The following is a 12,034-nucleotide window of genomic DNA, read 5'->3' on the forward strand; positions in this document are numbered from 1 at the left end:
TGCAGGAGACAGTGTGTAGAAAACAGTTGAAATAAATGTCCCCAAGGCTCTGTGAGTCATCCTGAAATAGCTCCTTAGTGATCCAGACTCAAGAGTAAACCAGGGGTGTGGCCACCTGGGGCAGAAGGGGTGGACCTGGGCTGAGAGAGGGCAAGGAGTCGGCCTGTCCCCTGGGTGCACCCTGATCTAGCCCCGCTCAACTTGTCGGGACAGCCTGTTTCTCTTTGCTGTGGACACTTTGGGCAGTGGGCAGGGCTGTCCCTGCCATTGCAGGATATGTACCCTCCTGCACTGTGGCCCCACGAAAGCCAGCAGGACCTGCCCCATGTGTGGTGATGTCTTGGGGTGGACGGGGTCTCATGCAGCTGAGAATTACAAGCAGTCCTTCCTCCCTTGCACTGGGTGGGGACAGAGAGGGTCACGGTGGCTGGGTGCCAGAGCAATGCTAGGAGGAGCGACAGGGAGCAGGGAAGCAGGGAGGAGGGCCAGGAGGCCCCTTGAATCCAGGTAGAAGGACTTCAAACTTCACTGAGGAGCCCCATGTTCAGAAAACCCACTGTGTAAAAACCGAAGACTTGGCTCCAAGGAGACCCCACCTCCCAGACCCACATACACATCGGGGCTGTATATTAAAGCCCCTGCGGCATTTACGGATGCATAAGAGGCGACCTCTCGGTGGTCTAGAATCCTCGCTCTGCTGGTGGGTGGGTGGCTGGAGGGCCTTCTCTGTGCCGTGGGAAAACCTGCCTGAGAAGCTGAGTAGCTTTTTGGCGGGGGGAGGGGGCATCTGAAGATACAGCTGCAGCCTCAGGGCACTGAGAGGGGCGTCACTCAGTTATTATTAAATCATGATTGTTCATTAACAGCTCATTGAACAGGAAGCAGCCCAGGGTGGTGGGAGGAGCAGGGGGTCAGACACCTGGACTTGGCCCCCCCACCCCCGCTTTCCCGCTGTGTGACCCTGGGCCAGGGGCTTAGCCTCCAGGGTTCAGTTTTTTCATCCGTACAATGGGGTTGATAACAAGTGACAGATATTCCAATCACATTGGGAGAAAGAGGCTAGGAACACCCCGGACTGAGTTGAGGCTAAAACACTCTGGGTCTCAGTTTCCTTCTCTGTCCAATGGGTACAGAGCCTTGAATGGCGTTTGGAGGTTCAAGCAAGATAGTACGCGTCACGTGTCTGCACAGAGTGGACCTGAGGAAGAAGAGTGTGTGGGGACAACAGTCCCCACATCCCTGGACAACCAGAGGATGAAATGAAATGCGTTCCATAGATGCTCAGTGACTGGTAGTTTGTGCTTCCTTCTCTGTCCCGAGGAGACCTTTGGTGGGGTGGGGTGGGGAGACCAGAGGGATGGGACTCCTGGAAGGACAGCTCCTTGGCCCAGCACGGTGCTGGCTCAAGGGGCTGCCGGGGGAGGACCTAAGTGAATGGAAGGCATCAGTATTTTGGGAAGCTGTGCTTTGGAAAACCAAGAGGGAGGAAAAGCACCCAGCAGAAGGAAAGCCAGAGGCACGAGGAGCTGGTTTATAGACATTTGTACTCCACATATTCCAGGTGTGGAAATAATCTCGGGGGGGGGGAGGGGAGCTCGGGCACTGAAACCTCCATCTGTCCTCTGACCATAGAGGGGCTGGTACAGCTGCAGAGATGGGGGCTCCCCAGCCAGACAGGGTCCGGCTCTACTGTGTGCCCTCTGGAGCGAGCTGCTCTGAGGTTTGCTTTCCTCCTCCGAGCTGCCTTGGGGCCCACTCTTGATCACTGGTTCCTGGAGTTAGGATCTTCCTGTCTGAGAGGCGGGGATGCTGTCTTACTTCCGTGCACCATGGATCTTTGGCAAAAGCTCCTGTGCATACGTCAGGCCATTTCCAAGCCTGGTCTGTTTCTCCACCAGGATGCCCGTGGCCGAGGCGCCCCAGGCAGCTGGCGGACAAGGTGATGGAGGTGACGGTGAGGAGGCAGAGCCGGAGGGGATGTTCAAGGCTCCTGAGAACTCCAAGAGAAAAGCCCGGGACTACCTCCGCCTGGCGCCACTGTGGCTGGCCCTTGTCGTGCTGGCTTCAGTGGGGGTCTTGCTCTGGTATTTCCTAGGTAAGCGGGGGGGCCCTTTTGGGCGAGGCAGCTGGCGAGGACTTGGGATGGCTGTGGGGGGTGCAGCAAGACAGAATTCCAGGCCCAGCAATGCCTAGCAACACACTGCGTGAACTTGGGCAAGGCACTTCCTTTCTGAGTCTTCCTTCTGTCCTGGGAGATCAGAGAGCTACCGCACCTATGTTCTAGGTCCTGGGGCTCCGGCCAAGTGCAAGTTCCTTGCTGGACCCAAGTGCCCCCAGCTCCCATCAGCTGGGGAAAGGAGTGCTCTCGCAGCACCCCACTCTTGTGAACCACCAAGTAGGAGTGTAACCATTGCTTCCCCTTGTCTGAAGCCCTCCTGGGTTGCCCCTGGGCTCGGAGCCAGTTGGCTCATGGGAGGAGGCCCAGTGGCGCCGGTGGTGCCTGGCACGAGTTAGCGCCTCTGCTCACTTGAGCCCAACCTGAGAACTTTTCTAGGGTGGGGACCACAGCTCTGTCACCTCTGGGTTTCCAAGGCCCCAGCATGAGTGGGGAAAAAGGGGAGGGAGACACAGGACTCGAGTACCCAGGGGGGTGTCCTTGCACAGAGCTGGCTTTCATATCCCAGCTTGGGCACGTTTGCAATTCAACACGCAATGAAAGGGGATCAAGAGTATCCCAAGCAGGCAGCCCGGGGCCCCTCCCTTGTCCTGAATCTGGCCTCCCCCTCTGGTATCACAGCCCTCAACTAGTCCCCTGGAGCCTCGGGAGCACCTGGTCCATATCCTGGGTCCATTTGTCTATCCTTCCATTCATTCATTCTTGCATGCATGGATTCGTTCATTCATTCATTCATTCATTCATTCATTCAATAAACACTCTTTTTTTTTTAAGATTTTTTTTTAAATTTATTCATTTGACAGAGATAGAGACAGCCAGTGAGAGAGGGAACACAAGCAGGGGGAGTGGGAGAGGAAGCAGCAGGCTCCCAGTGGAGGAGCCTGATGTGGGGCTCGATCCCAGAACGCCGGGATCACGCCCTGAGCCGAAGGCCGATGCTTAACGACTGCGCCACCCAGGCGCCCCTCAATAAACACTCTTGAGCTCCTACTATGTCCTGCTCCGAAACTGATGGAGAGTATACATCATTCCTTCTGCTCCTGGCAATGGGAAGGGACGGATAAAGCGCATTAGAAGGTGCCGATGAAAACATTCCCCTATGCTGCAGAAGACTCATTCACTCATGCATATTCACATATTCAGTACCAGGCACCTTCTGTGCCCCAGGCTCTGGGCCAAGCTCTGCAGATCGCCCCTGCCCTCACCAGAAAGCATGGCATGGGCTAGGACAGAGGAAGCTGCGGGCCCAGGGGAGCCATGGTGGAGACAATGCACCTTGCCCAAGGGATCAGAGCCTTTCCATAAATATTCGTACTGATGGAATTTCAGGCCCTTTGAAAGGAATAGGGACCCATTTTGGAGTATCATCAGGTTGACCCTCCGCCCATCTCCAAGGGAGGTCTGGAATCGGCCCCTGGGCCCAGGCCTGCCGCAGACCTACCTACCTCTAGCTCAGAGGGGGCCGTGAACCTTCTCGGAGCCTCAGAGCCGACAGAGAGTGATGTGGGCGGGGGCGGGAGTGGTGGTGGTGGAAGCTGTGTGCATTTCACCACCGGCAGGAAGCCAGCACCCCAAATAGCGCAGGGCCGCCAAGGCCTCCTTAGGCAGCCAGATAATTAGCCTTTGGGGTAAACCTCGCTGTCAGGCTGGAGGGCCAGGAACTCGACTGCCAATTGTCTTTCTTTGGAAGTCTAATTTCTCCTGACTATGCTCCAGGGGTGAATCAACCCTCAGGGAGTGGGTGCTCCATGGGGCTGAGGACCCAGGGGGTGAGTGCTGCAAAGCCTTAGCTGGGGGAAGCCAACTGCTGCACCCCCAAAGGGATTTAGGGTAAAGGCGGCACTTAAGGAGCTGTTTGAGGGCTCCCTCCTGACCAGGCTCAGGCTGGGCTCTGGTTACCGGGCACTGGGCAAAGACAAAGAGATGCATCTAGAAGGGGAGAGAAAGGGACCTAGTCTACGGGCACAGGAGAAGCTCAAAGTGAGTTGCCAATGACTGGTTGAGTGGCAGTCTGACGCAGAAAGGGGCCCGAGAGGAGAGGCGGGGGTGACAGCTGGCTCTGTCCCGCACCGCGGGTAGGCCCGGGCCCCGGGGGTATCTTCTGCTTGTGCTGGGAACCCTTAATACTGCCCAGCTGTATCTTCCTCATACCTTCCCCCTCCTGCTCTCCTGGCTGACAGTTCATTCTTTCTTCCCAAACCTACCCACCCACCCACCCACCCACCCACCCACACACACACACACACTTTGCCTCCTGTTTCAACGGGTAAATGGAACCATTCAGAAGACAAGCCCCATGGATGCTGGCCACACACCTTTCCAGATACACCCATGGGATCTGCCCTCCTGCCCCGTCCCCCACGGGTGAACCGTCCCTGCCCCTTCCAAAGGCAGCTGTCCTCCAGCGCGGTGGCCGGGCTCCCGCAGCGGCCCATCCCTTACAAGCACACTCCTTGCTTCCCGCACCAAATCCCGCTGGTGCCCCCCATTTCTCTGCTCCCCCTGGCAGCAGACTTCTTGAAAGAGCTGTCTCCAATTCTGTACCCCCAGCCCCTCGTGCACGTTTCCCAGCTGGCTCCCCGCCCCCCTCCAAGGGTGCTTACCAAGGTTGCCAATCGTCGGCTTGCTAGATCCGACCAGTCCCCAGTCCTCATGGCATCCCAACCATAGGCAACACTTGACCAGGCACCTCACTCCCTCCTCCTTGAAACCCTTTCCTCCCTTGGCTGCCAGGGGGCCCCACATTTCTTTTCTCCCAGCTCATAGCTGCTGCTTCTCCTGCTTCTCCAGCAGGATGGATGACGGCAGGAGATTCCTGTGGGTCTCCTTGCTTCTGCCCTTGCTTCCTGAGAAGCTGTTCTCCACACAGTAGCAAGGGATCATTTCAGAAAGCATCTCAAAGCCCCTAACCTCTCTGCTGAAACCTCCCACAGTCAAAACAAAGTCCCCCCGTGGTCGGCTAGACGTTGTGCGGCTGTCCTCTCCCCCTTCTCATTGCTTCCTGCTCTCCTCTCCTTCACTCTTTGCTGTTTCTCAGATCCACCAGACGAGCTCCTGCCTCAGGGCCTTTGCACTGGCTGGTCCCTCTGCCTGGACCGCTCTTTCTATAGATTAACATTCACGTAACTGACATCATCATCCTCATCCCTGGCCTCCATGTGACAGCCCCCCCTCCCTGACTCCCAGGACACTTATACTTCTAATGTGTTGTATACTATGCTTGTTTATTGTCTGACTTTCTCGCTAAACTACAAGCTCTTAAGGGCAGGGTTCTTTTTTCTGTATTGTTTTATTCATTGTCATACGGCTGTATTCCTGAGTGCTTTAGACCTGTCCCTAACGTAGTAGGTTCTCAAGTAACATTTGTTGAATGAATGCATAAATGAATGACTAGGGGAATACGCCCAGGGCTAAGAATCAGTCTCTTCACATCAGCAAAAACGGGTCTTTACAAAGTGGAAATCTGATGACATCATCCCCTATCTTAAACCTTTTGCGGTTTCCTTTTGTGCAGGTAAAGACCCAAATCCTGCCCCACTGAGGTCCCCGCTTCTTGTTGCCCCTCCCCTTACCTGATTGCTCCAGCCAAAGAGGTTTTTTAACCCAGTCCTCACCATTATCCCTCTGCCGCAGGGCCTTTGCATATGTTTTGCCTCTGCCCTGAAGGTACTTCCCTTCCTCCCCTCTTCCCAATGGATGCTCCAATCCTCCCATCTCAGCCAGACCGTCACCCAGGCCCAGGCCCAGTTTCTTTGTCATGTTCCCTCAGTGGTACCTTGGGCTCCCCTTGCAGGCCTCACAGATGGGCCTGTGTGCTGTGAGGTCATTGGAGTCATGCCTGTCTTACCCAGCATGGGCAGCTCTGCAGGGGGAGACGCAGCTGTCTTGGTTTATGAGCATGCCCCACATGGTAGGTGAGGCCGGAACACGCTGGGGAATGGAAGGGTGTATAGAGGTGCTAACCCACAAATTTGACCTTCTGGGCCCTGTGGGTTTCCTGGCTTTCATGTCATCTATATCCTGGACTGATGATTACATCAGCTTCTGACTAGGAGCCTTCAGGATACGGTCCATCTATGGGCCTCTTTCCTCCCTGTCACTAAATACACTGGGTGACATGGCGACAGTCACAGAGATGATGATGACGGCTGTGCCTCAGAGGCCCAAGATGCTGGAGGCTGAGCTGGGGGTTTGGGTGGCAGGAGAAGGCGTGGGGGAGACAGGAGCCTCCGCCGGCAGCCCCGTTGGTTGACCTTGTTGGTTGCGTCCTGGGCAGGGTACAAGGCGGAGGTGACGGTCAGCCAGGTGTATTCCGGCAGCCTCCGCGTGCTCAATCGCCACTTCTCCCAGGACCTCGCCCGCCGGGAGTCCAGCGCCTTCCGCAGTGAAACTGCCAAAGCCCAGAAGATGGTAGGGAAGGACTGCAGGGATGGGCAGGGTGGGGAGGGGTGGGGGATCTGGCCCTGATCATGCCAAGCCGATGGGTCAGTCCCTTCAGAGCACGCCCTGGGAGCAGAGTCCTGGTCCAGGCATGATGGAAGGGGATGTGGCCTAGGGTGGTGGGAAAGGTAGTGGGCTCTGGGGTCAAAGGCACTCAGATTAAATTGTGATTGTGCCACGTACTAGCAGTGGAAGTGGGGGGAAGACAAGGCAGTGCAAGGACGCTGTCAGGACCTAGCCCCGTGCCCTCCCATCCAAGGCAATGTTTTCCTGCCCTGGGGAGGGTCTCTGGCTGCCAGCACCTTCCATCCTTCCGCTGTGGGACTGCACCCTGCCCAGTAGGACAGGCCGGAAGTGCGGAGGAGTGGTTAGCCCTAGGAACAACCCTTGGGTGGATCAATAACCCGGCTCCCTCAGCCTTGGTGAGGGGACAGTTCTGAGGATGCCCCTACTCTCTCCCAGAGCTCCGTGTCAGTCTCTGTCTCAGCTGCCCACGGCTCTGTCCTGCTCCTTCACAGCCGCGATGGCTGTCCCCCTTCTGGTCCGTCTTCCTCACCCCCCACTGGTGTTCTCCAGAGTCACCTTCAAATAAACCCCTCTTCCCACGTCCCTGTCCTTGCTTCCGGGCGACCCCCCCAAGGCTAGCTTCCGTCCTCTGAAAAGCGGATGAGGACAGTGCCTGTCCAGAGGGTTGTGGGCTGAATGAGATGATGTGGACATTCTTTCTCTGCTGTTCAAAGTGCTTTACAAGCAAACAGTCCTGTGGCCCCTGTCCCGCCATCAGCCCTGGACTTGAACCCGTGCGCACACCGACCAGCTGAGCTCCCGTGGCTGGTGGCTGGTGGCTGGGAGTGAGCAGTGGACTCTGGAGCCAAGTGGGGCTTTCCAGAGTTGAGGGGTGACTTTTCACAAGAGGGAGAGGAGCCGTGGGTGGTCTGGTGTAGGCCAGAGCTGGTGGAGGGGCAGTGCTGGGGGGCAGTGCTTAGGTACGGGGGGAGGGGAAAAGAATGAGGGTGAGGCTCGTTTCCCTGTGTGGCCACGGCCTGCCGGGTGACCAGGGGCAAGCCCCTCTACCCCGCAGATTCCTGTTAAGTAGGGCTGCCGGGAGGGGCACAGGGCATGCCAAGGCAGGAAGGGGGTTTCTGCAGATGGTCACCGGGGGGGTCTTGCTTCCCCTCCTTCTAGCTCAAGGAGCTCATCGCCAGCACCCGCCTGGGTACTTACTACAACTCCAGCTCAGTCTACTCCTTTGGGTGAGTCGCCCTGGCCCCCCAAACAGCCCTCACTAGAACCTTAGACTCACAGAATAGGAGGGGTTGCTGTAGGCTTCTGATGCAATGCCCTTGTTTTTAAAAATGGGGAAACCGAGGCACAGAAAGGCAACTCGGCTGCCTGTGTGTGACCTCCCTTCACTGAGCTTGGTTTCCTCATCTGTAGAATGGGCACAACGATATGGTAGGGATGCGCGCTAGACAATGGCTGCAGCGCGCTTGGGCCTGGCACGTATTAGGCGAGGCCGTGGTGGGAGCGGGAGTGGGGGGTGGCCCCGCCGTGCCTCTGATCGGTGGCAGACACCCCACCCTCTGGTGCTTCAGGGCCTCCCTGTGACACGGGGAGGTAGAGAGCACCTTGGGGGTTGTGAGGAGGTTTCCATGAAGGTAGACAGCAGTGCCTGGGAGGTAGGAAGTGTGCAGCGGGCGTGAGCCACGCTTGGTGGTCTCCCCCGACAGGAGCAGAGGGCTGGCTGGGTAGGGCCAGATTTCGGGCGCCTTCCCAGCCCCTCTCGCTTCTGCCTGCCTTAGGGAGGGACCTCTCACCTGCTTCTTCTGGTTCATCCTCCAAATCCCCGAGCACCGCCGGCCGATGCTGAGCCCCGAGGTGGTGCGGGCGCTGCTGGTAGAGGAGCTGCTGTCCACGGCCAACGGCTCGGCCCCTGCCCCCTACAGGGCCGAGTATGAGGTGGACCCCGAGGGCCTGGTGATCCTGGGTCAGTACTGGGGAGGGCGATGAGGGACGGTGTGGCCGAGGGTGGCGCAGGCTGCCTGCCGGGGCTGGACGCTCTCAGGGTGGGCCTCCCAGCAACCCCGGAGCCAGGACCGAGGCTGGGCCGTGGCAGGGGTTGGCACTCAGGGTCCATCTCGGACAGGCTGGCTCTGATGGTCTCTTCTGTTTTTAGTTTCATTTTTTATTTCGCTTTCTTTATTTACTTTTGGTCTTTGTTTATTTGTTTGTTCCTTTCCTTTTAACAGAAGCCAGCGTGAAAGACATAGTTGCACTGAATTCCACGCTGGGTATGCACTTTTGTTTCTCCGTCTCCACTTCCTTTTGAGTTGCTGTTTTGCTCGGCTTGGTCAAGTGTCAGGGGACCACGTGGCTTCCGGTGGGCGCAGGGAGCAGTGGCCTGGGGTGATCCCAGGGGTGCCATGGTGGACTTAGTGATGAGTCCTGAGGAAGGCTGGAGCCTGTGCGGGGAGGGGATTGCGCGTGTGTGCGTGCACGTGCATGTGTGCGTGCGTGGCCCGCGTGGGGTGTGAGAGTCAGTAGCAGGTTTAGGTGGACATAAACGTGACCACTTTTTTGTCCTGAATTCAATTCGCTCCCAAGCTAATTTCCACCCATCTTGGAGATGTTTCTGTCATATTCAAGGATACTCCTGTCACATTTTCCTTCCCCTTCTTAGCTGAGGTCATCTGCTCTGCCCTCCAACCCCACTCCCATGCCATATTACCAGAGTCACCTGTTTTCCTCCCAGAGGTTCCATGGTCTTCCTCCTGGGTCCTGGGAAGCCGAGTACCAGCAGGGCCACCATACTGCACAGTGCCAGGGAGCACTATCCACGTTGCAGTCTGTGTGACTGGGGACCCCTGAAGTTGTGCAGTGCACCACCTGTGCTACTGTACCCTGTGGTCCCGAGCACAAGCTCTTACATTCTCAGATTCTTCTTATGCTACCTAGAGTTTCTACCCAGAGCTGAGGCCAGGCTGAGGGCATCAGCCCCCTCTCAGGGAAGGAGGCAGGATTTAAATCCTCGTTATACCCTCTTTTATCTTCTGGCTAGTCAGATGCTCACTTTCTTGGTGGATGGAGGCAATGAGGTCAAAGAACAGTTTTCAAATTGCTAAAATCATGATTCTCAAGTAAAACTGTAGCGAGCACACATCAAAGATGTATTTAACTTATTAGTGAGGGAACCAGTAGAATGGTAAAACTGGTTCAAAGGAGAATGTGAGAAACCGATCCACCTGGCTACCTACCTACCTACCTACCTACCTACCTACCTATCCTCTATCATCTCACACTGCACTGCTACTCACATCGCCCTGATCCTTGATCTGGGATGAGCCTTCTGGCTGCCCTTGCCCGTGCTGGCTGTCCATGTGTCCCCAAGTTTTCGGCAGTTGCCTTGTAATTATCTTGATTTGGTTCAGTGCACGTCCGGAGTCCCTGGCCTCCAGGTGCACAGTGTCTCACGGGGCGAGGATGACAACTCAAAGCCTTTATACAGGCTTCGTGAGCATTTCCCCCATGCCAGGCCCCGTGCCTGCTCTGGGGATGCGAGATGACCGTGTCCTCACCCCTGCCCTCGGAGGAGCTCTGAGCCCATGAGAGAGACAGACAAATAAACAGAATCTCATCACAGCAAGTGCCAGTGCTAGAATAGAGGTCCCAGAGGCAGTGGAGAGGGGGAATTGTTCCGCCCTGGGGATGGGGATGGACACCAGGGGCCACGCTCCAAAGCAGAGGAAGGGCCCTGCCCCTGGGTGTGTGTGTGTGGGGGGGGGAGTTGCTCCTGCCTGGTTGGGGCGAGGTCCTGGCTACCCTCAAGGGGCCAGGCATACACTTAGGCATGGGACATAGGTAGGAATCTGTCAGGTAGAGGAGAGGAAAGGGGCACTCGGGGCAGAGGGAACAGAATGAGAGAAGGCCAGGCGAGGAGAACGCGCTGGACATGTGCGTGTACTTTCTCCCAATGACCCGAGGTAACGGGGTCACCCAAGATGTGTTGGATTATCAACAGAGACCAGGACATACCTCTCCACTTAATTAGCCTCAAAAAAAAAAAAAGTAATTATTAAAATGGCAAAAGCAAAGCATCAACTTGGAGCAAGATTTAAAGACTACTAACGCCCAGAAACAAGCAGAAGGCTCTCCCCTGTCTCTTCCATTGGCAGGAGTCACAGGTCTCCCCCTGGGGAAATCCACTCCCCACTGGAGTCAGGATGCTGGGGGGCGGGGATCAGGAGGAGGGGGTTGAAGCAGCAGCATCTGAGCAAAGCCTGTTCAGCTCCATTCCCTCACTGGTCCTCAGAGCACCGGGAGAAGGCGGTGGGATCCAGGGCTACTGTAGGGTTCATTTGCCAGAACCGGGTGGCCAAGCCACTGGCCCAGACTCACACGGCTGACGGGAGATGGCTCTGGGACCGCAGGGCGGGGTGTAGGAGCTCCCTGCACACCGGGCTGCCCCGCACATTCCAGGGGCTCGTTCCCACATCCCCACGGCCTCACGGGCTACAGGAAGGTTTCAGGGAGATACTTTGGCTCCAGGGGAGCAATGGTTTGTTCTCTGCGGGTCCCTGGAGCCTAAATCAAACACACAGTAGGTGCCTGACAATGATGTTGCGTGAATGGGCGCGTGCGTGAGCTATGGTGTAGGCGGCAGGGCACTGCCCGCAAGCGCATGGTTCCCGACCCCAGGACGGGAAGCATCGCGCAGGGGGTGGGGTGCCGCTGGAGAACGAACCAGGTGAGAAGTGAGGGCGGCCAATGAGACTGGCTCTGTCTGCACCTCCAGGGGGGCCAGCCGAAGGGTGACAGGTCTCAGGACGCGCCCCCCCAGCCCCGCCCTCCGCCTCGCCCCACACCCACCCATAGAGCAGTCACTGCGCACACCTGGCCCCTACTTAGTGCGAGCCCCAGGTCCTAGGCAGCCGCGCAAGCACGCTTCATCCCCAAGCGTGTGACCACCCCGTGAGGCTGGTGCCACGGCCCCCATTCTCCAGGGCAGCCAACCAAGGCCCAGAGAAGGTTAGATGAGCCGGGGTCTGTCTGGCGCAGGTCTGTAACCGGGAACACTGACAGCAACTAGTTTATGGAGCCCTCCCGCAGGTGGGCATCAAATGCTTAATGAGCGCAACCTGCTTCATTCTCGGCGTTTCCTGGTCCTCAGCTTGCGCTCGCCCCCTCTACCCTGGGCGGCCTCCCGGCCCCACTGGAACGCGCTCCCTTCTCTCCACCCTTCTCCTCTTAGGGCACAGCCACCTTGCTGGTCTCCCAGCCTGCTCAGAGTTGCTCCCAGCAGCCAGGGGAGTCTGTGATCCAAGTCTGGTCCTGTCCCAGCCCTGCCTAACCCTCCATGGCTCCCCATGGTCACGGGAGAGAGCACTTCCTCTCCTCGGCGTGATCTGGGCCCTGCCTCCC

General features: G+C 57.3%; 1 protein-coding gene across 4 annotated transcripts in view; it reads left to right on the plus strand.

Moving 5' to 3' along the window:
• TMPRSS6 (transmembrane serine protease 6) overlaps positions 1–12,034 on the plus strand; it is a 37,895-nt gene that overhangs the window by 3,924 nt on the left and 21,937 nt on the right. For all 4 annotated transcript variants that reach the window (XM_048217979.2, XM_048217981.2, XM_048217978.2 and 1 more), the window contains exons 2-6: positions 1,899–2,095; positions 6,453–6,586; positions 7,802–7,869; positions 8,419–8,603; positions 8,866–8,907. In XM_048217979.2, the coding sequence (XP_048073936.1) occupies positions 1,900–2,095; positions 6,453–6,586; positions 7,802–7,869; positions 8,419–8,603; positions 8,866–8,907 (625 nt within the window). In that variant the 5' untranslated portion in view covers position 1,899. The remainder of the gene's footprint in view (positions 1–1,898; positions 2,096–6,452; positions 6,587–7,801; positions 7,870–8,418; positions 8,604–8,865; positions 8,908–12,034) is intronic.

Source organism: Ursus arctos, unplaced genomic scaffold, assembly GCF_023065955.2.
Source record: "Ursus arctos isolate Adak ecotype North America unplaced genomic scaffold, UrsArc2.0 scaffold_21, whole genome shotgun sequence".
In the NCBI taxonomy this organism is placed as follows: Eukaryota; Metazoa; Chordata; class Mammalia; order Carnivora; family Ursidae; genus Ursus; species Ursus arctos.